At 47.3% G+C, this 20153-nt stretch overlaps 1 protein-coding gene across 1 annotated transcript in view; it reads left to right on the top strand.

Moving 5' to 3' along the window:
- Positions 1-20153, top strand: part of LOC122804745 (ciliogenesis associated TTC17 interacting protein) — a 2188718-nt gene that overhangs the window by 1268161 nt on the left and 900404 nt on the right. Inside the window, exon 9 of the mRNA XM_044074809.1 lies at positions 836-924. Coding sequence (XP_043930744.1) covers positions 836-924 — 89 coding nt within the window. The remainder of the gene's footprint in view (positions 1-835; positions 925-20153) is intronic.

Genomic DNA, 20153 nt, shown 5'->3' with positions numbered 1-20153 from the left:
TTTATTTTGAAATGAATTGAATATGTAGTTTGTGTTTTACCCTTTTTCTGTAAAAGTGACCGTAGATATGTTTTTTGAGTTTAAGTGAGCTAGGATGTTTTTGGGTTTGTACCTTGAGACCGCATTATGTAAATGTGTACTTTATTTTTTAGTAGGTTATATAAAGTAGTACAAATGAGGTGAGTTTAGAGTAATTTAGTGAGGTTGCTGATAAAAAGGGATATAGATAAATTTTTGATGATGTAGATGTGTTTTTGGTGATATCAGTAGTGTAGATGAACAAAAACTGTCTACACAGCGTACTAGTTGTATGGTTATATTATAGCCTTTATCTGGGGTTAACCTTTCTGCTCATAGGATATGCGTACATACATATACACACGCACACACACATATATATATATATATATATATATATATTAATAGATGTGCTTATGTAAACAGACATAAGTTTAGACTAGTACACAAGAGAAATGCTTCTTACTCAAACACTGAAGAGGATAATAATGCCCTTTTAATGAAGTATTCACACCAACCCAGATCACTTGTAGCTATACTGGGAAACTGATACTGTTACTGGTTCTCACAGGAGGACAGGACCCTTACATTCATAGTTAAGAAAAAGCTCTTAACTTATGATTTGCTGTTATACCGACTAATCACGTGATGATCTTCTTTATGGTGGGAACCCCAACATAGATGAACTCTATTTTTCATGGTTTTAAAATAAAGTAATAAAATATTTATTATGAAAAAGGAGTGCTATTTCGGGGGCATTTATTTTTCCATTCTTCCACTATATTACTTTGTATTTTCTTTTGTATCTTTTCTGCAGATGAAGAAGAACAAAAGCCAGTGTTTGAGAAGACGCCATTAAATTGGGAAGAGGACATACAGCTGTATTCACGCTACCTTGACAGAAAGGTACGTAATGGATAAATAAAGGACTTGGGTCATAACACTGACAATTAGTTTGTATGCTGATGTAGCAGGAGGCCTACCATGACTCCTGACAGTGGAGGCATGGAGCAAGCAAGCCACAGAAAGGGAGACATATAACTGCTTGCCTCTGTCAGCAATGCTGTTGTTGACTTATGGCTGAACATTTCTTCCAATCACTCAATGATTAAAAATGTATCTGAAGTTGTGTCTCTCATTCCTCCTCATGGTTGGGTTAAGGATATGACCCATGGATCTGACTCTGCCACATTTTTACAGACTAGGATCCAAGTCTCAAGCTCCTCCCACTTCCCATAATGCTCTGTCCTCTGCTTAACTCCCTCAGATCTCGTTTGCCGCCAGCAGTGACAGACATGGTTTCTTCAGTGTTGACCATTTTCTGAGGAATAGCAGTAGGAATTTTTCATATTCTCAGATCTTCTTTCTGATAAGTGCATTTTCTAGTTTTTCCACCCTTTCATAGCAGTGCAGGATTAGAATTTTTCCTCTCTTCTCCTTGTTCTGCTTTTAGGCTTTGCCCCCGCTTTTTTTGCACCCACCTTCTAGCTGTTTTTTAGGCTTGTTGTTCTTGTTAAATGAGTTGTAGTCACTCAGTGTTATTTATCTGGCCTTTAGACTTTGCTAGTTGCCTTTGCTGTTGGGTTTCTTTTGTAGTGTGCTTTTCTGCTGAACTATGTCCAATAAACCACCAGGATTTAAGTGGTGCTCTGAATGCGGTCAGAAATACTTGCATTCTGATGCACACGACTTGTGTCTATTGCCTTGGTCCTGAGCGTATGCAGTTCGCTTGCTCCACCTGAAAGGGCTTCAACCCCAGGGCTAATGCCAACTACAGAAATAAAGTAATCTTCAATGGCCTCTTACCTGCTTCTTCAAGTTTCTCTCCAGGGGCACAAAACCCCTCCAAGAGTGTGGTAGGGTCTTCCAACTTGAAGGAGTGCTCTCAAGTCCTTGAGGGCATCTTTGGAGCCACCCTCAAATTCTGAGACCTTCGGTTCTGACAGGCTTGGATCGGAGACCTGTTTCAGTGCCAGCGGATCCAAAGCACTCTTCGGCTTAGACCGGTATTTGCCAGATTGTCAGTTCTCCTGAAGCTACTACATCCACCTCAGATCCTAAGGCTATGAATCCAACAGCTAGAGGTCCCACACCGGTGCTGGGCATGGAGACTGCTTCTCCCCCAAGACTGCAGCAGATGCCTGTCAGGCACTGTAGGCCTCAGTTAGTGACTTCTTCCAGGTCTTCTAAGAGCCTTTCAGAGGTCAACATGGGCAGAATGATCAGGAATATTCTTAAGACTGAGATCCAGTTTGGGGGGGGGTTCTCCATTCCATCTCCTCTGGGATCTGCTAGTGTTTCCCTCCAATCTGTCCCTCGGTATCAGAGTCCCAGGATCATAGCCAACTGAAACAGCCAGGGTCAGGTATAAGGAGCTACCCTTCTATTCTGACCATTGCCCTGACTTCCTCCACTCCAATGTCAGATTGCAGTGGGTCTCAGATCTGGGGGTGTCTCTTTTGGATCCAGGAGGAGGGGCTCAGCTCCAACTCTGTCGGAGCCATCTCTTCCTCTTGGCACTTCGGCTATCGACAGCTCAGGTCTAATTCTACCTGGACCCCATGGCTCAGGAATTCCTGCCCTTTCTTCTTCAGTAGCCTCAGCTCCACATGGAACTGGGAAGGGATTCACTAGGGCCTTCTCTCGTCATAGGGATCTGGTCTCTCTGAGCTGTGAACCTTCCCGTCAGCCCTCCTTGAATCAGAGGCTTGAGTCTATCATGCCTGACCAAAGTCAGCCCATCCAGATAAGCCTCCAGACTCTTTACCTAGAGGGAGCCTCCTCTTCTTCTGGAACCTCCCCTGAACATTCCACAGAGGAGATCCCTCGTAAGCGGACATGCAAATGGAGGCACATTGTCCATCACCGAAGACACTGATTTTGATGAAGGGGGAGTATCTCCCAGATCACCACTGGAGGACCTCTCCTTTGGAGACATTTTAGAGATCCTGAGGCACAGAGGTGGGTGGTTGGCCCAACCTCCTTCCTCGGAGGAGTCCGTGTTTTTGGAGGCTTTCGGGACAGGCCCATCTACACCTTGGCTGGTTCCCCTGGTGAACAAGCTCATGGATTTGGTGTCCCACTGGGCCTAGGAGGAGCTGGACACTACTGAACCAATTCCTAAACATCCAGGTAAGTTTTTATTTTCCCCCTAAGGATAGACCATATTGGACCAATGGTATTCCGGTTGATGCCTTGATTGTGGCAGCAGCTACCAAAAAGGAGCTAGCTGAACACAGCTCTCCTGTCCATTCACCAAACAGGGAGTCCAGAGCAAAGGACAGGTTTGGCAAGCACATTTACACATCAGCCACTTTCTCGCTGAGAGAGTTAAACTACCTGGCATACTTTATTCCATTGCAGAGGGAACTGGTGAAGGAACTCTCAGACTCTCTAGCAGAGATCATGTTGGAGGAGGACTTCAAGAAGGTCTCTCCGACCAACAACTCTTTTGTCCTTGTCTGATTCTTCCATGAGGCCATCCATTCCACGGAGGGTGCCTCATGGGCAGCCAGCTCAGGCATTGCTGTTTGAAGACCTGCCTGGATAAGGCTTTGTGATTTTGCAGAACCCTTTAAGGCACCATTTGTGAATGCCTCATTTGATGGTTCCTTCCTTTTCGGGCTGTCAGTGAGACCCTAACCTGCAGCGAGCAGGAGGGGAAGGCCTTGTCTGCTGTTGGGGTCAGGTTTTCAACTCCTCAGTGCACTTCTTCTAGAAAGTAGTGCAATGGAAAGAAAACCTGGTCCCAGAAATCTCAGAGGTCTTACCAGGATCAGCGTGGGGATTCTTCCTCCAGAGGCAGAGGAGGAGGCTTCAGTGGGAGATGTTGCCCTAGGGGCAGAGGGGGCAACCACAGAATCAGGGCCTCAGACAGCCTTTGTCTGATAAACCCTATCAGCAATCTAGAAGCGCTGCCTGACTGGCTCATCTCTGGAGGCAGTCGGGGGTCATTTTTCTCTGCACTCTACTGCTTGGACCAATATAATGCAAAGCAAGTGTGTTTTAAAGATTATATCCAGAGGTTATTATATTCCCATGCTCCTACCTCCACCAGAGAGGTTAAAGAGACTCCCCAATGTTCCACCCAGTCAGAGGGAGTACGCAGTAGCAGAGATTTTAAACCTTCTGCAAAAGAGAGTCATCCAAGAGGTCCCGACCAAGCAAAAAGGATTTGGAACTTACTCTTGCTTCTTTTTGAGCTAAAGAAAACTGGGGACCAGAGACCCATTTTGGATCTAAGCAAACTGAAGTTGTTTGGAAAGAAGGCAAAGTTCCAAATGGTTACAGTCCAGGTCATTCTACCGCTGTTGTGAAAGGATTAGTAGACTTGTTCAGTGGACTTAAAGGATGTGTACTATCACATCAAAATAGACAGACACTCCAGAAGTCATGTGTGTTTCTGGCTGGGAGCCAGTCACTACCAGTTCAGAGCTCTGCCCTTTGAACTCACCACAGCCCCCAGGGTATTTACCAAATGTATGGCAGTAGTTGCAGCTCACCTGAGACTGTAAGGATTCTGGGTGTTTCCATATCTGGACAACTGGCTCTTCACTGCCCCAACCAGGCATCAACTGCTCCAGATCACAGATTACTTCTTTGACCTTGCCAATCATCTGGGTATTACCATAAACCTGACAAAGTTGAATCTATCTCTGGTTCAGAGTTTAGAATTCATCGGAGCTTCCTTGGACATAATGAATCAGATTGCAGCTCTACCCCCTCATCATGTACAGACATTGAGAGATCATGTTTGAGCCATCTTTAGCCGGTCCTCCCCACAAGCAGAACTGATACTTCAGGCTCTTGGATCTATGACAGCTCCTATTCCATTAGTCCTGTTAGCAAGGCATTTTATGCGAATGCTTCAATGGATCCGGGCTGTTCAATGGTCTGTTCTCTATCAACCTCTATCTGCTGCTATTAGGTTGACTTCAGTTTGCTGAAAACATCTCCATTGGTGTCTGCTGTCGGATGACCTGATGATCAGCAGACCTTTCCTCCTTCCATCCCCCTCAGCCATGGTGACCACTGACACATCCTAGTTGGGGTGGGGGCATTTCAAGGGAAAGATGGTCCAAGGAACATGGTCACATATAGAAACCAGATTGCATACCATTGTTCTGGAAATGAGAGCAGTCCTCCTCACGTTGCAAGCTTTTCAGGATATTCTCCCCCTAGGGACTATTGTGATTCACACAGACATGTCAGTGGTGTAGTACATCAACAAGCAAGGAGGAACCGCCTGCTACCCATTCTGCAGAGAGGCCATGAGGATCTGGGAATGGGCAATGTCTTCGGATCACTTTCTACTTGCAACTCACATACCAGGGAGATCCAGCGTTCTGGCAGACAAGCTCATCTAGTCCATCCTGATCCCTTATGAGTGGTCCCTCAGCCAATCAGTAGTGGACCTAACTTTTCAGACACTGGGACAGACCCTGCTGCGACCTTTTTGCATCCGCCCAGAACAAGTGCAGCAACTACTTCGCTCTGATCCCCCCCTCTGGGGGAGTCCCCGTGGGATGGTCTGTTTCATGATTGGACCCCCAGTCTCCTCTACGCTTACCCCCCTCTACCCTTGATCCCAAACCTTCTATGGAAAGCAAAACATTTGAAGACTTCGGTAATCCTCATTGCCCCCTTACTGGTCTCATCTGAAATATCCTCCATGCATACTGGAAACCAAACAGAACCTGCTTCTTCAACCTGATATAGGGTTTTCATCCCAATCTGATATCCCTCAAAATGACTTCTTGGTTTCTCCACTTCCAGTGACTGTTTGCAGATCCAGGCTTGCTTCCCCTGTTTAAGACATTATTCTAGCTTCTCAGAAACTGGCTACCAAGAAAATCTGTAGGAGTAAATGGAAGAGATTTGCCTTCTGGGCCTCGAAAGAGAACACTGACCCCTTTTCAGCTTCAATATCAGCTATCATTCTTTTCCTTGCATCTCTTTTTAAAGAGGGAGCCAGTTTCTCTATCAAGCTTCAGTTAGCAGCCATCTGTAACTTCCATTTGGGCAATGTTTTTAGTTCCCCTGCAACCTCCAAATTGTGCAAGGCCTTCTTAAACAGGGGAAGCAAGCCTGGATCTGCAAACAGTCACTGGAAGTGGAGAAACCAAGAAGTCATTTTGAGGGATATCAGATTGGGATGAAAACCCTGTTTCAGGTTGAAGAAGCAGGTTCTGTTTGGTTTCCAGTATGCATGGAATCTTCCTCCTGAGACCTCTAGTTAAAGACCCTTCCCTGCCATGGGATCTTACTGTGGTCTTACAAGGCTTAACTCAAAACCTTTCGAACTAGCTAGTGTTTGTGACTTGAAGTTTCTCTCATGGACGACCGTCTTTCTTATCACCATTACTTCAACAAAAAGCATTTTGTCCTGTAAGCCTCCTTGCATCATCTTCCAGAAAGATAGGGTGGCCCTTTGTACTAATCCCTCTTTCATGCCCAAGGTAGCTACAGAATCCAACCTCAACCAGATCATACAACTACCAGTTTTCCTACCAAATGTTTATAATGAAGGACAATGTTTGTTACATTTGCTTGATGTTCATAGGCACTTATGTTTTCATCTTCATAGGACAAAACCTTTTTGAAAATCAGACAAATTATTTGTGTCCTTCTCATATAGCCACCTAGGTCAGGCAGTTAGAAAAGTTACCCTTGCTAAATGGATAACAGACTGTATTATTTTGATTTATGCCAAGAACGGATTACAGTTACCTCACCCTCGGCCTACTGAACTAGGTCCATGTCTACCTCATCTATCTTTTCTTCCAGGGCATCTTTAGATGATATCTGTGCTGCAGCCACTTGGTCAAAAAGTCATACCTTTATCACACACTCCAAATTAGACATTGTATCGAAGAGCTGGGATTTCTTTGGTTCTGCAGTGCTCTGAAATAGCCTTCCTTGAGGCCACCCAACAGTTGCATAGCTGGGGACTGTAACCCAACCATGAGGAGGAATGAAAGAGACATCATATTTTTAAGTTATGTTAGTTAGGTTCATAAGGGTTTCCTCCAAGGCACGTTTGATGCTGTTTCTTAGGCATCCAGATAAAGTGGTATTTTTAGTTTTCAAAAGCACATTTAGGACATGTTCCTCTTTGATCTTAGGGTTGTAAGGGATTTACAGAATTTCAGTGATAACATTAGGTATGGTAAAGTACAATTCGTCCTTATTAGATGATTCACATATTGCATCATTTTCTCTACATAGGCATTTGACTTTAGGTAATTCACATATTGCATCATTCTATTTATGCATTTGACTTTGGATGGTGTGGACTAAACATTACAATCTGATGTTGTCAATTTTCATTCATTCCTGACTGTTGGGTTCAGTTCCAATCCTCAGAACTGGCTCAGCCATTTTATCAAGCTCACGCCAACCAGAAACTCTCAAGCCAAGGCCACCCATACTGCCTTTCTTCCCTTCAACCCTGATATAATTTAGAAAATGGGACATCAGCCATGCTCTCAGCTAAGTGCTCAACTTTTTTTCTTGCTATATTTTCTATATTTGTCTAAATAGTTACTCCTCCTCTTTTTCTCACTGCACCTTATTGGCCTCAAGTCTGGTTTCCCTTTCTCTGGCCTCACTTAGTTCACTGCCCGTGGACTCTGAATCCAACTCTAGACCTGTTATCTCATCCTCAGGGCCTGGTCCACCCCAGCCTACAAAATCTCAAGCTGACGGCTTGATTTCTCCACTTCCAGTAATTGCCAGGTGAAATAATTTATCTGCCACAGTACACTGTCCACCAGAAAACTTTATCTTAGTAAATGGAAGAGATTTGTTTGTAGGTCTGATGAAAATGGTCTTGGTCCTTTCTCAGCTTTGATCGATAAGGTCTTGGAATACTTAATCACCTTATTTCAATTGGTGTACAGACGGCTCAGAAGTGACCTGTCTGCCATACAAGGCTGTCTCAGACTCAGCCTTGATGGAGGTACTTCATATCCGTAAGTCAAATTCCACTCGTGCAACCCGCACGCAAGGTCTCAACCTGGTCTATGACATCAGTAGAACTTGTTGGCGAGATAGATTTGTGTCCCAGCGACTCCCCCATCTGTGGAATAGACTTCCTTTCCATGTCAAGCAGAGTTCTTCACTAGCCCTCTTTAAGAGGAACCTGGACGACTGGATGGGAAACAGAAAATATACCCCTGGTATCTCACCTGTGTCCCTGCTGGACATGGAAAACAGGTGCTGACTTTGTGGGAACATGGGTGAAATTCTTGGCTAGGCTTATAAGGGCCTCCAGGCCAATAGCCTAGTATCATCCTTTGAACCTATGGGAGCCTCTCCTTCTACCATTAGAGTTCATTTAGCTGCCAGTTCAAATTTTCATAACGAATTTCATGATCAGTCCTTAAAGTCTCACTGTCTTTGCAAAATCTTTCTTAAGGGCGCTTTACATTTGAAACTACCTTTTAAAGAGCCCATAGCGGCTTGAGATCTAGTGTTGGTCTTGCAATGTTTGGTCCATCAGCCTTTCGAGCCAGCACCCACCTGTGATATCAAGTTTTTATCTTGGAAGGCTCTATTCCTGGTAGCCATCATGTCGGCCAGGAGAATTTCAAAAGTGCAGGCTCTGTCTGTAAAACATCCATATATCATTTTCCACAAAGAGACAGAGTATCACTCAGAACTAATCCCTCCTTTCTACCTAAAGTAGTGTCAGATTCCAATATTAATCAGACCATAGATTTACAGGTTTTCTTCCCAAATTTCTCAAGCAAGGGAGAATACTGTTTGCATTTACTGGACATACATAGATGGTTATGTTTTTATTTATACAGAACAAAATCATTTAGAAAATCAGACCAATTGATCTGAAGTAGTTAACTTAATTTATCTGCAACCTGTGGGTATTCGGATCCATATCGGATCCGAGACAGCAACTTTTTCTAAGCATCTGCTCCAAGCTCCTCCCCTTACCCATAATCCCTCACATCTCCTACCTTCCCTCAGATCTCGTTTGCCGCTTCATGCATAAGCATCGTGGTCCAAGTTGGGTATAGTAAGTGATAGTTTTTTCTTGTATTTTCAGTGAGTGTGTGTGGCCATTAGTTAACCCTTTCCTCCCCTTCGCTGTTCATTGTTTTTTTGTTAAAAAAAAGTTAAAGTTAGTAAGGTAGTGTAGTAGGCCTAACCCGACCTTAGTGTGTGTGTGGTAGTTTTGACTTTAATTTTGGCTGAGTGGGTTGTAACTATGGCTGAGCAGCCAAAACCAACTTTTAAAAAATGCACAGAGTGTGGCCGCAAGCTTTCACCGGCTGATGGCCACACTCTGTGTGTTATTTGTCTGGATGTTCCCCATCTTTCTCTACCTTGTAGTGTGTGTGCAGGGTTCAACCCTAGGGCCCTAAAGGAAAGGAAGGCAAAGTTGGTAGCTAAGGGCCTTCTACCAGTTTCTGCCTTGGACACTGCGACCTTGACGTCGGCTCTTCAAGTAGCTGATCAATTCCCCCCCCCCCCTCAGGCTGGGACTCAACCTCCCACTAAGCCTACTGAAGTGGGGTCTAAAGGAAAGGAAAAAGAGAAGAAAGACAAGGACAAGAGAGGGGATAGGCACCGCAAGTGGTCTCCAGAGTGGGAGCCCTACTCTAGCCCACCTTCAAAAGTTATTAGGACTACGTCAGCTCCACTCCCTGAGGTTCTACCCGGAACAGACAGAGCCCTCGGACCAGAGGCCTTCATCGAGGTCGTCACACCGACCAGTCAGATCCGAGTCAGTTGCCTCCTCATGTTAGACTCGGAGTCTGTCAGAGCTAGATCTGGACAGGATGATGCGGAGCTTCATTTGGACCCAAATCTAAATGGGAGTCTTGCCAGGCCCCTCCCCAGCTGGAGAGGGGACCTCCATGCCCTTCTTCCATCCAATCTCTCCTTCCCCGATCTAACTTGCAGTTTCGGGGTTTATGGATCCGAGGAGCTGGGGGTTCAGCACAGACTGTTCCTCCAACCTCGATGCCGGCGATTACCTTGAGTTCCTCGGATCAGACTTGTTCGGATCCGAGCAACTCTCGGAGCTGAGAACAGGGAGTCTGATCCGAGGGAACAGACGTGTCTTCAGCTCCGACATTGTCTGATCCAAGCCGTTTCTTCGGAACCCCGGCTACCTTGGCCTCGGCCCTGATCCTCATGGTGGAGCTGGGGAGAGCTTCCTCCTTGTTAGTTGCTGAGGAGGTGTGCTCTCCATCGGCATTCGACGTGGTGGAGAGGGTTCTCTTCCCAAGGATTGAGACCCTAGCCCATTGCCTTGGACTACGTCCAGGCTCCCGTGAATTTGGTCAAAACTCCCATCAGCTTGTCCCAGGGACAGCCTGCGATAGAGGACCCCCAGGTAGATCCCATCGTGGAACCCTCCCGTGACTTACGAGCCCTCTTCAGAGAGTCCCACTGAAGAGGGTCCCTGTAAGCACTTGTGTAAAAGGAGGCACATGGACTCCCCCGAGTCCCTCACAGAAGATGCTGACTTAGATGAAGGTGAGGACTCCCCCAGGTCACCTCCCGAGGATGTCTCCTTTGGAGACAATCACGGAGATCCTCCACCAGAGGGGAGGTTGGTCAGCCCCAAAACCCTCTATGGATGAGTCAGTATTCCTGGAGGCCTTTGGCACGGGCCTATCTACATCCTGGGTGTCCCCTTCTGTGGATCCCTTAGTGGGTCTTATTACCATGTGGGCATGGAAGGAGCCCAACACCATAGAGCCAATACCTAAACACCCAGACAGGATCCTCTCTCCTCCCTCAGGCAGACAGGCCTGGTACAAGGGATCCCCGGGGGATGCTATGGTGGTTGCAGCTGCCACCAAGACAGAACTGGCATGGGAAAGTTCTTCGGTCCACCCTCCGGACAAGGAGTCTAGGGATCGGTTTGGGAAGCGAGTTTTTTCTTCAGCGACGTTTTCTATTTAAGCGCTGAATTACTTGGCACACGTCATACGACTTCAGCGAGACCTAGTCACAGAGTTCGCTGTGTCGCCCCCAGAGTCTGTCGCCAGAGGACAAGTGATGGTTCTCCACAAAAATGTCAACTCTCAAATCTGTATCGAACAGGTCCATGCGTCTTCTTTCCCATGCCACTGAAGGAGCGGCTAGGGCGGCTGGGACCGGCGTAGCTATGAGGTGACATGCTTGGCTCAGGCTGTGTCAATTTGCCGACCCCTTCAAGGCATCATTCACAAATACTCCCTTTGATGGTTCTTCCCTGTTTGGGAAGACAGTACATGACACACCCTGGTCCAAAGCGAGAAGGACGGGAAGACTCTGTCTGCCATCAGAGTCTGCTTCTCTAGCCGTCAAAGATACTTTCTTAGGAATCAGAGAGAGCAAAAGAAGATGTGGTTCAGAAAATCTCAGTTTTCCCGGGACTCTCAGGACAACTCGTCCCCTAGAGGCAGAGGGGGACAAGACAGACGCCGCCCCAGAGGCAGAGGGGGGGGCTGAGGGACTTTGGGTCTAGGGAGACCTTCTCAGACAGACCCACGCAGCAGCCCTGAGGGGTTGCCTGACTGTCCTACTCTGGAGACAGTCGGGGGAAGACTGGCATTGCACCTAATGGCTTGGGAGTCCATTACAGCGGACAGTTGGGTGCTTCAAATAATATCCAGAGGCTACTCCATCCTGTACATTGCCCCACCCGTCCAACCAAAGCACCTCCTGGATGTTCCACCTGCTCAAAGGGAGGCAACAGTGCAAGATATTTCAAAGGTGCTTCACAATCGAGCCATCAAAGCAGTTCCCCCAGATCAGTCCAGATTAGGCATTTACTCCATGTTCTTTTTACTGCCAAAAAACACGGGGGACCTCAGGCCCATATTGTACCTGTCAACCCTGAACCTGACTGTAGCCAAGCAGAAATTCCGGATGGTCACCTTGCAATCCATTCTACCTTACCTCAGAGAATGCGACTGGATATGCTCGATAGACCTCCAGGATGCTTACTACCATATCAAAATTCGCAGAAGCTCCACGAGATTCCTTCACTTCCAGCTGGGAGCCAATCATTTCCAGTTCAGAGCCCTACCCTTTGATCTCACCAAAGCCCCCAGGGTGTTCACCAAGGTTGTGGCAGTCATAGCGGCTCACCTGAGGCTTCAGGGAATTCAGGTGTTTCCTTACCTAGACGATTGGCTCCTTGCTGCTGCCACCAAGCGTCTTCTTTGTATGGCCAGAGACTCCTTTCTACATCTTGCAGTCAAACCTAGGGATTACCATCAACATCTCCAAGTCCCACTTGAACCCCACACAGACCTTTAAATTTATAGGGGCATGGCTGGACACCCTACAATTGAAAGTCTAACTTGAGACAGGGTCCAGAGCCTACGGGCCCATGTATCAGTGATTCTTGGCCCCAGACTGCCAATGGCAAACAATGTTCTTCGAGCCCTAGGCTCCATGGCCACAGCAATCTCAATCCTTCCCTGTGCATGCCTTCACATGCAGGTGCTTCAGTAGACCCTGGCAGTACAGTGGTCTTGACTAGACCTCCCCATGGACTATCCAATTCGAATCAGCAGAGCCTGCAAGATGTCTCTTTTCTGGTGGCTCCAATCACTGGAAATCTTTGCAGGGCGACCCTTCATAGCACCGACAGCCCAAGCCACAGTGACCACGGACGCCTCCCAGCTCGGGTGGGGGGGCACTATTTGGGGAGGACAGTCCAAGGCACATGGTCTCAGACCAAGACCAGATTGCATATCAGTGTTCTGGAGATGAGGGCAGTGCTTTTAGCGTTGGAAGCGTATCACGCTGTTATTCCCAGGGGATGATTGCAGTTCAGTCAGACAACATGTCTGTTGTCTGGTGCATCAACAAACAAGGGGGAACCCGATCTTACCCTCTCTGTCGTGAGACTGAGTGTGTGGGAGTGGGCGATCACCACCAGTCGGTTTCTGATTGCAATGCACATCCCGGGACACTCCAACATTTTAATGGACAGACTGAGTCGGGCTATTCTAATGCCATATAAGCCATCTCTGAAACAATTGATAGCGTAGATCTTCCTTGCTTGGGGTCAGCCTTGCTGCTATCTCTTCGGATCTCCTTCCAACGCGAACTGCAGCAAGTTCTTCACTCTGACCCCCTCACCAGGGGTCTCCTCAAGAGATGCTCTCATCCATGCTTGGCCTCCCAGGTTACTATATGCTTACCCCCCATTACCTCTCATTCCGAAGTTTCTTCAGAAAGCTTAACGACTGGGGTGCAAAGTGATCCTCATTGCCCCGTTCTGGCCTCGTCAGGTGTGGTTCCCCCCTTCCTCTGGTCTCATGTTCTAACTCTTCCTCAGATTCTGGATCCCTTATCTCTCATCCCTCGGGCATCTGTCTGCCCGACCTGGGCAGCCTCAAGCTGATGGCTTGGTTGCTCCAGTTCCCCTGATTGCTTGGACTCCCGGTCTGTCATCTTTAGTAAAGACTATTCTGGTGGCATCCCACAAAGCTTCCACTAGGAAGATTTATCGCAGCAAATGGAAACGCTTCTCTATTTGGGCTTCTCAGAGGAACCTAGATACCTTTATAGCCCCAGTTCCGGCAGTGTTGCAGTTTTTGGCCAATATTTTCCAAAAAGGGGCTAGTTCCTCCACAGTAAAAGTAAAAAGCGGCCATCTCTAATTGTCAAGTGGGCGAAAATATGAATGCTGTGGCCTCTAAGACTGTGTAAAGCTTTTCTGAAAGGCACCTTTCTTTTACGCCATCCGATTAAGGACTCAGTCCCTCCTTGGGACCTTACCCTAGTTCTGCAGGCGTTAGTTGCTCCTTCCTTCAAACCTGCAGCATCAGTAGATTTGAAATTCTTATCCCGGAAGACAGCTTTCCTAGTGGCCATCACTTCAGCCAGGAGAGTTTCTGAGTTTCAAGCTTTATCTGCAGTGCCCCCTTACTTGATCTTTCATAAAGACAGGGTCTTGCTCCGCACGAACCCGTCCTTCTTACCGAAAGTTGCCTCTGACTCCAATATTAATCAGACGATTAACCTGCCTGTTTTCTTTCCTAATTTTCAGAACAAGGGTGAATATAAACTGTATTTGCTAGATGTTCATAGCTTCATTTCTATTTACATAGAACTAAACCCTTTCGTAAATCTGACCAGTTATTCGTGTCCTTTTCTAGACCCTTTATGGGCAAAGCCATATCCAAGGTCTCCTTAAGCTAGACAGATTACACAATGTATACTGCAAGTCTATAAGGACAAAGGTCTGTCCCCGCCTGGTCCTGTTAAAGCTCATTCTACCAGATCTATGGCTACTTCTGCTGCTTTTTGGTCTAGGGTTTTACTGGATATCTGTGCAGCAGTGACCTGGGCAAGGTCACATACATTTACTTCTCATTATAAGTTGGATTTGATCTCTAGAGGGAGAGCATCCTTTGGCTCTGCAGTGCTCAGGAATATCCTTCCATGAGGGCCTCCCAGGAGTTTTGGTAGCTGGGGACTCTGTCCCACAGGTTGCAGATAAATGAAGTTAACTACTTCAGATAAAGTAGTTATGTACTTACCATAATGTTCTGAGTAGTTATACTTCATTTTCTGCAACCGTCCCGCCCTCCTTCCCCCAAACCTGTTCTAGGTTAGCGATGTTATTGAGTTGCTGATAGTTTGGATAGTGGAAAACTCGATCTGAGGGAAGGTAGGAGATGTGAGGGATTATGGGTAAGGGGAGGAGCTTAGAGCAGATGCTTGGAAAAAGTTGCCGGCTCGGATCCGATATGAATCCGAATACCCACAGGTTGCAGAAAATGAAGTATAACTACTCAGATGGAACATTATGGTGAGTACATAACTTCATTTTTCTATCCTTTTCAGGTACTAGACTGGGCAAACCAGTTTCAAAAGTCACTATATCAAAATGGTTAAGAGATTGCATTACTTTTATTTATGGCCAAAATAAGCTAGACTTATCAATAAAAGTTAGGGCTCATTCTACCAGATTCGTTTCCACTTTAGTAGCCTTTCATTCCAGAGCTTCTATGGATGATATATGTGCAGCCGCAACTTGGGCTACTCCCCATACCTTTATCACTCATTACAAATTAGATACGGTCTCCAGGGAAAAAGCATCCTTTGGCTCTATGGTGCTCAGAAATGTCCTTCCCTAGGGCCTCACAAGGTCTAAAGTAGCTAGGGACTCTGTCCCAACAGTCAAGAATGAATGAAGATTGACATCAGATAAGTTATGTTCTTACTATAATGTTCCATCTGTGTTGTCAGTCTTCATTCATTTTTGACATCCCACCTTTCTACCCCTTCCAAGAGACTCCTGGAGGTTTGGAACTAGTCCTGGGTTCTAGAAGGGTCATTGCCCAGACAAAGCTTCCATGATTTTGAACTTAATGGGCAAAGCTTGACCCGAGGTGCAGGGAAGAGATGCAGTATGGGTAGCCTTGGCTTGAGAGTTTCTGGCTGGGATAGGAACTGAACCCAACAGTCAAGAATGAATGAAGATCGACAACACAGATGGAACATTATGGTAAGAACATAAAAAGAAGTTAAAGGCCCTTGGGACTTTCTGAACCACATCTTTCCACTCCTCTGATTCCTGGAGTAAGGTCATTGAGCAGAGGAAAAATGCATGCCTGCAGCAGAAAGGGTCTTTCTGTCCTTCTCACACCTGACTAATTTGTCTCTGACTTTTGGGCCAAATAATGAAGTAGCATCAACAGGAACATTGATAAAGAAAGACCAGAAGGGATCCGCAAAGTCATATAAGTGCATCCAGGTGTGGCACCTAATGGTAACACCTGTACCTGCTGCCCTGGATGTCACTTTGGCTGTATGCACAATAAGCCACATGGACGAGTTAGAAATCAACTCAAGGGTGGCATGGTAGGAGGGAACCTTGTCTCTGTCCTCAGAGACTGCTCCTGCTAAGGTCTCTGAAAGCTCAGTTATCAGATCACTTTGGAGTCAGGTAAAGTGTGCCAAAAAGTTCAAGGACCATATGGTGAAGGCTGGTGAAGCAAAGACCAACTTCCCGAATCTGTCCATTGTCCAGGACTCCCAGTTTGGAGGATGGACAGCTGGACTCTCCTCGGCGAGTTCCTTCTTCCATAGCATCTACTGCTAGACCTTTCCACCAGTGGGGCCAATCCTCATGCGCTGAAAGAATTTTGTCCGGTCTCCGGGGAATTTCTATGGTATTAGGAGCCTTTCCTGCAATCTGCACAATGAGTTTGACCAGTTCATCAGCAGGCAGGGTCACCCAAGAAGTAGAAGGCCGGAAACAACAAGCCTGCAAGAAAACAGATTACTCAGAGGATGGGTTTGTGGACTTCCAATCACCCCTCTGTTTCAGAATTTCCAGGATGTCTCCAAAGGTGACATCTTCAGGGGGTGACCAAGGGGACCCTCCCCTTCATCGAAATCTGTATCCTCAGTGGCCGATTATTCTGGAGAATCCAGGTGCTTCCTCTTGCATGATCTCTTACTGGGTGGCTTCTCAGGGGGAAGGTCTGAGGAGGACTCCGAAGAGAGGGTACCCTGCAGCAGTGTAGCTTGCTGCTCTTGTGCTTACTGCCCCAAAGTAGCAGATTGTTACAGCTGTGAGCCAGAGGACATGTAGATGTTGCACTCTGATGGGGATAGTGCCAGCTTTGTGATTGCTGAGGATAGGGCTCTCTCGATAATCTGGAAGGCAGGCCTGCCCGAAGAGGGATGGGAGCCCAGAAGAGAGAAAGACAACCTTGGAACCGGGGTCACACTCCACTCTGACGAGCCCCCTCCCAGAGTAGGAGCCATGAAAGGAATTATAACTGCCAGGACACCAGGAAATTTTAGTTATGTACTTACCATAACGATAGATGTATGTGCTCCATCTCACCTACATTCATAACTGATGGGCTAGGAGCAGAGAATCGGCTCCGACTCGGCCGATACACTAGCACAAAGTCTCTCATTGGCTGGGCCAACCCCCTTATCCCAGGATGCACCATGCCCAAACCCCCAGATCTTGTTTGCCCCACAACAACTCACTCACATGATCCACACCAACTGTACAATAGTGTTTCCTCCAGATCCAACAGGTAGGGGGAAGGAGGGCGGGTACGTACGAATGTAGGCGAGATGGATCACATACATCTATCGTTATGGTAAGTACATAACTAAAAGATGTAATGCGATCCTATCTCGCCTACATTCATAACTGATGGGACAGCGTCCCTAGCACCTAGATCCTGGGAGGCTCACTGGAAAACACTCATGAGCACTGTGGAACCAAAGGACGCCCGACCTCTAGAGGCCACGTCCAGTTTGTAATGAGAAATAAAAGTATGTGGAGAAGACCAAGTGGCCACTGCACATATCTCATCCACCGACAGTCTGGCGTGGAAGGCCACTGAAGTTGCCATAGCCCTAACTGGAAATGGAAGGTCCCTTCCTGTTGATGCATAAATAAATGAAACACAATCCCTAATCCACCTAGCAATAGTGGTCTTAGTTACTGCCTTGCCAATCCTGTTTATCTGCAAAGACCACAAACAACTGGTCTGATTTCCTCTGCTGCTGTATCCTATCCAAGTGAAAACTCAGTTGTCTATGCACATCCAACTGATGAAGTCTGTATTCTGCCTTGTTGGAAAATTTTGGAAAGAAAACTGGTAGCTCTATAGATTGTTGCAGACAAAGAGCAGAAGAAACTTTCGGAAGAAATGGCGGGTTTAGTCTTAGAGACACTCTATCCTTGTGAAAGATCAGATAAGGGGGCTTAACAGAGAGGGCTTGAAGCTCCAAAACTCTTCTGGCTGAAGTAATAGCTACCAAGAAGGCAGTCTTCCAAGATAAGAACTTTTGCTCACAAGTGGCCGCCGGCTCGAAGGGATGAGACGTCAAGGCTCCTAAAACTACATTCAAATCCCATGGCAAGACAGGTTGCGACACCGGGGGGGGCGAAGCAACCAAGCTCCCTTAAGAAAGGCCTTACACAACATATGACTCATGAGTGAAGGCTCAAAGGCAACATGACAATTAGAAATCGCTGCCAATTGGACTTTAAGCGTGGAGACAGCGGAACCCTGTCTAAAAAGAGTTGCCAAAAAATCTAATACTGCGGACACCGGGGCTGTCAGAGGGTCAAGGTTGTGCTGCTGGGCCCAAACGGCAAACCTTTTCCATTTATTAGACTATATCGCCTTAGTGGAAGCTCTGCGAGAGGAAGACAGAATCCGGACCACCTCAGGCGAAAGGATATGCTGTCTGACTAAGGTCAGAAGTGGAGCAGCCAAGCCGTTAGCTTGAGAGTTCGCAGTGATGGATGGGCCTGACCTGACTGAAAAGTCAGGAGGTCTGGAACTGGGTCCAGAATCCAAGGATCCTTCACTGCATACTTCCAAATTAAAGGAAACCAAACTTGGCGGGGCCAGTGTGGTGCGATCAAAATCATGTTGCTTCCCAAGCAGATCGCCTTCTGAATCACCTTTGGTAGTAGTGGGACCGGAGGGAAGGCGTAGAGCAGACCGGAGGGCCAATTGTGGACTAGAGCATCCCTGGGTGACCCCCCCCCGGGGGGGAATCAGGGAGAAGAAATTGCTGCAATTCGTGTTCCAAGGGCTGGCGAAAAGGTCGCAGCAGGGAAACCCCCACTTGGAGAAGATCCGAGCCACTACTCGGTTGTTCAGGGACCACTCGTGAGGCATCAGAATAACTCTGACCAGCCTGTCTGCTATCACATTGGATTTCCCCGGAATGTGCGTTGCCACTAGAAATCTCTGGGAAGCGATCGCCCAGTTCCAAACTCTCATGGCTTCTCTGCAAAGAGGATAAGACCTGGGTCCTCCCTGCTTGTTCAGGTACCATACTACCGCCATATTGTCTGAGAAGATTGCGATGGTACCCTTGGGAAGAGAGCTGTGAAGTGCCTGCAACGCTAGAAGCATTGCCCTCATCTCCAGGACATTGATATGTAAATGGGTTTCGTGATCCTGCCACGTGCCTTGAACCATCCTGTCCAGATAATGTCCCCCCCACCCTATCTGGGAGGCGTCTGTGGTCACTATGGCAATGGGGGAGGGGGGCAGAAGAGTCGCCCCTGGTTCAGGTTGGAGGAGAGGAGCCACCAACGAAGATCTCACCGGCAGGTATCCGTAATGAGAATCGGGTAGGACAAGGGCAGATCTTGGTACGACCACTGGGTCGACAGGAGCCATTGGAGAATTCACATGTGCAATCTTGCCAGAGGGACCAGAAGAATGGCGGCCGCCATCGACCCCAAAAGCTGAAGGACAATCCTGGCCGGGGCTTTGATTTGGGGTAGTAAGGCTAGGACTTGGTGCTGTAGTATCTTTACCCTCTCTGTTGGAAGGAATGCTCGCATCTCGACAGAGTCTAGCTCTGTGCCTATAAAGGCAACACGCTGTGATGGCAGCAATGCAGACTTTTCCCAGTTGAATGTAATTCCTAATAGATGTCCCAATTCGATAGTAGCACTCACGGCTTGAATAAGAAGATGCCTGGTGGGGGTGGTGAGGAGCCAGTCGTCTATATACGGAAACACCTGGAATCCCAGACATCTCAGGTGAGCCGTCACCACTGCCAGACATTTGGTAAACACCCTGGGGGCTGTGGTGAGACCAAAGGGCAGGGCTCGGAACTGGAAGTGACTGGCTCCTAGGCGGAAGCGTAAATGTATCCTGGACGCCCTGTTTATCTTGATGTGATAATGGGCATCCTTGAGATCGATGGAGCACATCCATACTCCTTTTTCCAGCAATGGGAAAATGGATTGCAACGTGACCATCCGGAACTTGGACTTCTTTATGAAGCGGTTTAGGTGGCTGTGGTCCAGAATGGGTCTCAAGTCCCCTGTTCTTTTCGGCACCAAAAATAACTGAGTAAGTTCCTAATCCGGTCTTCCCGTCTGCGGGGACTGGCTTGATAACTCCCTTTCTGAGCAGCTTTGCGACCTCTATGGCTGCTTGATCCCGTTGACTGGGTGGCACGTCCGGGATTTTCCTTGCGGGTGGAGGGTGACGGATAAAGGGAATGGTGTAACCTCCGGTGATGATACGAAGCACCCACTGATCCTGAGTGATGGAACCCCAGGCCCTTGGATGCATCGAGAATCAACCCCCGACTGGCTCTGGAGACGCGCAGTCGGGCAGTCCTTCAGGGACGCTGGACAGAGG

Source organism: Protopterus annectens, chromosome 6.part0 (genome assembly GCF_019279795.1).
Source record: "Protopterus annectens isolate FY-2018-M chromosome 6.part0, PAN1.0, whole genome shotgun sequence".
Classification (NCBI taxonomy): domain Eukaryota; kingdom Metazoa; phylum Chordata; order Ceratodontiformes; family Protopteridae; genus Protopterus; species Protopterus annectens.
This window is presented reverse-complemented; position numbering and strand designations above follow the sequence as displayed.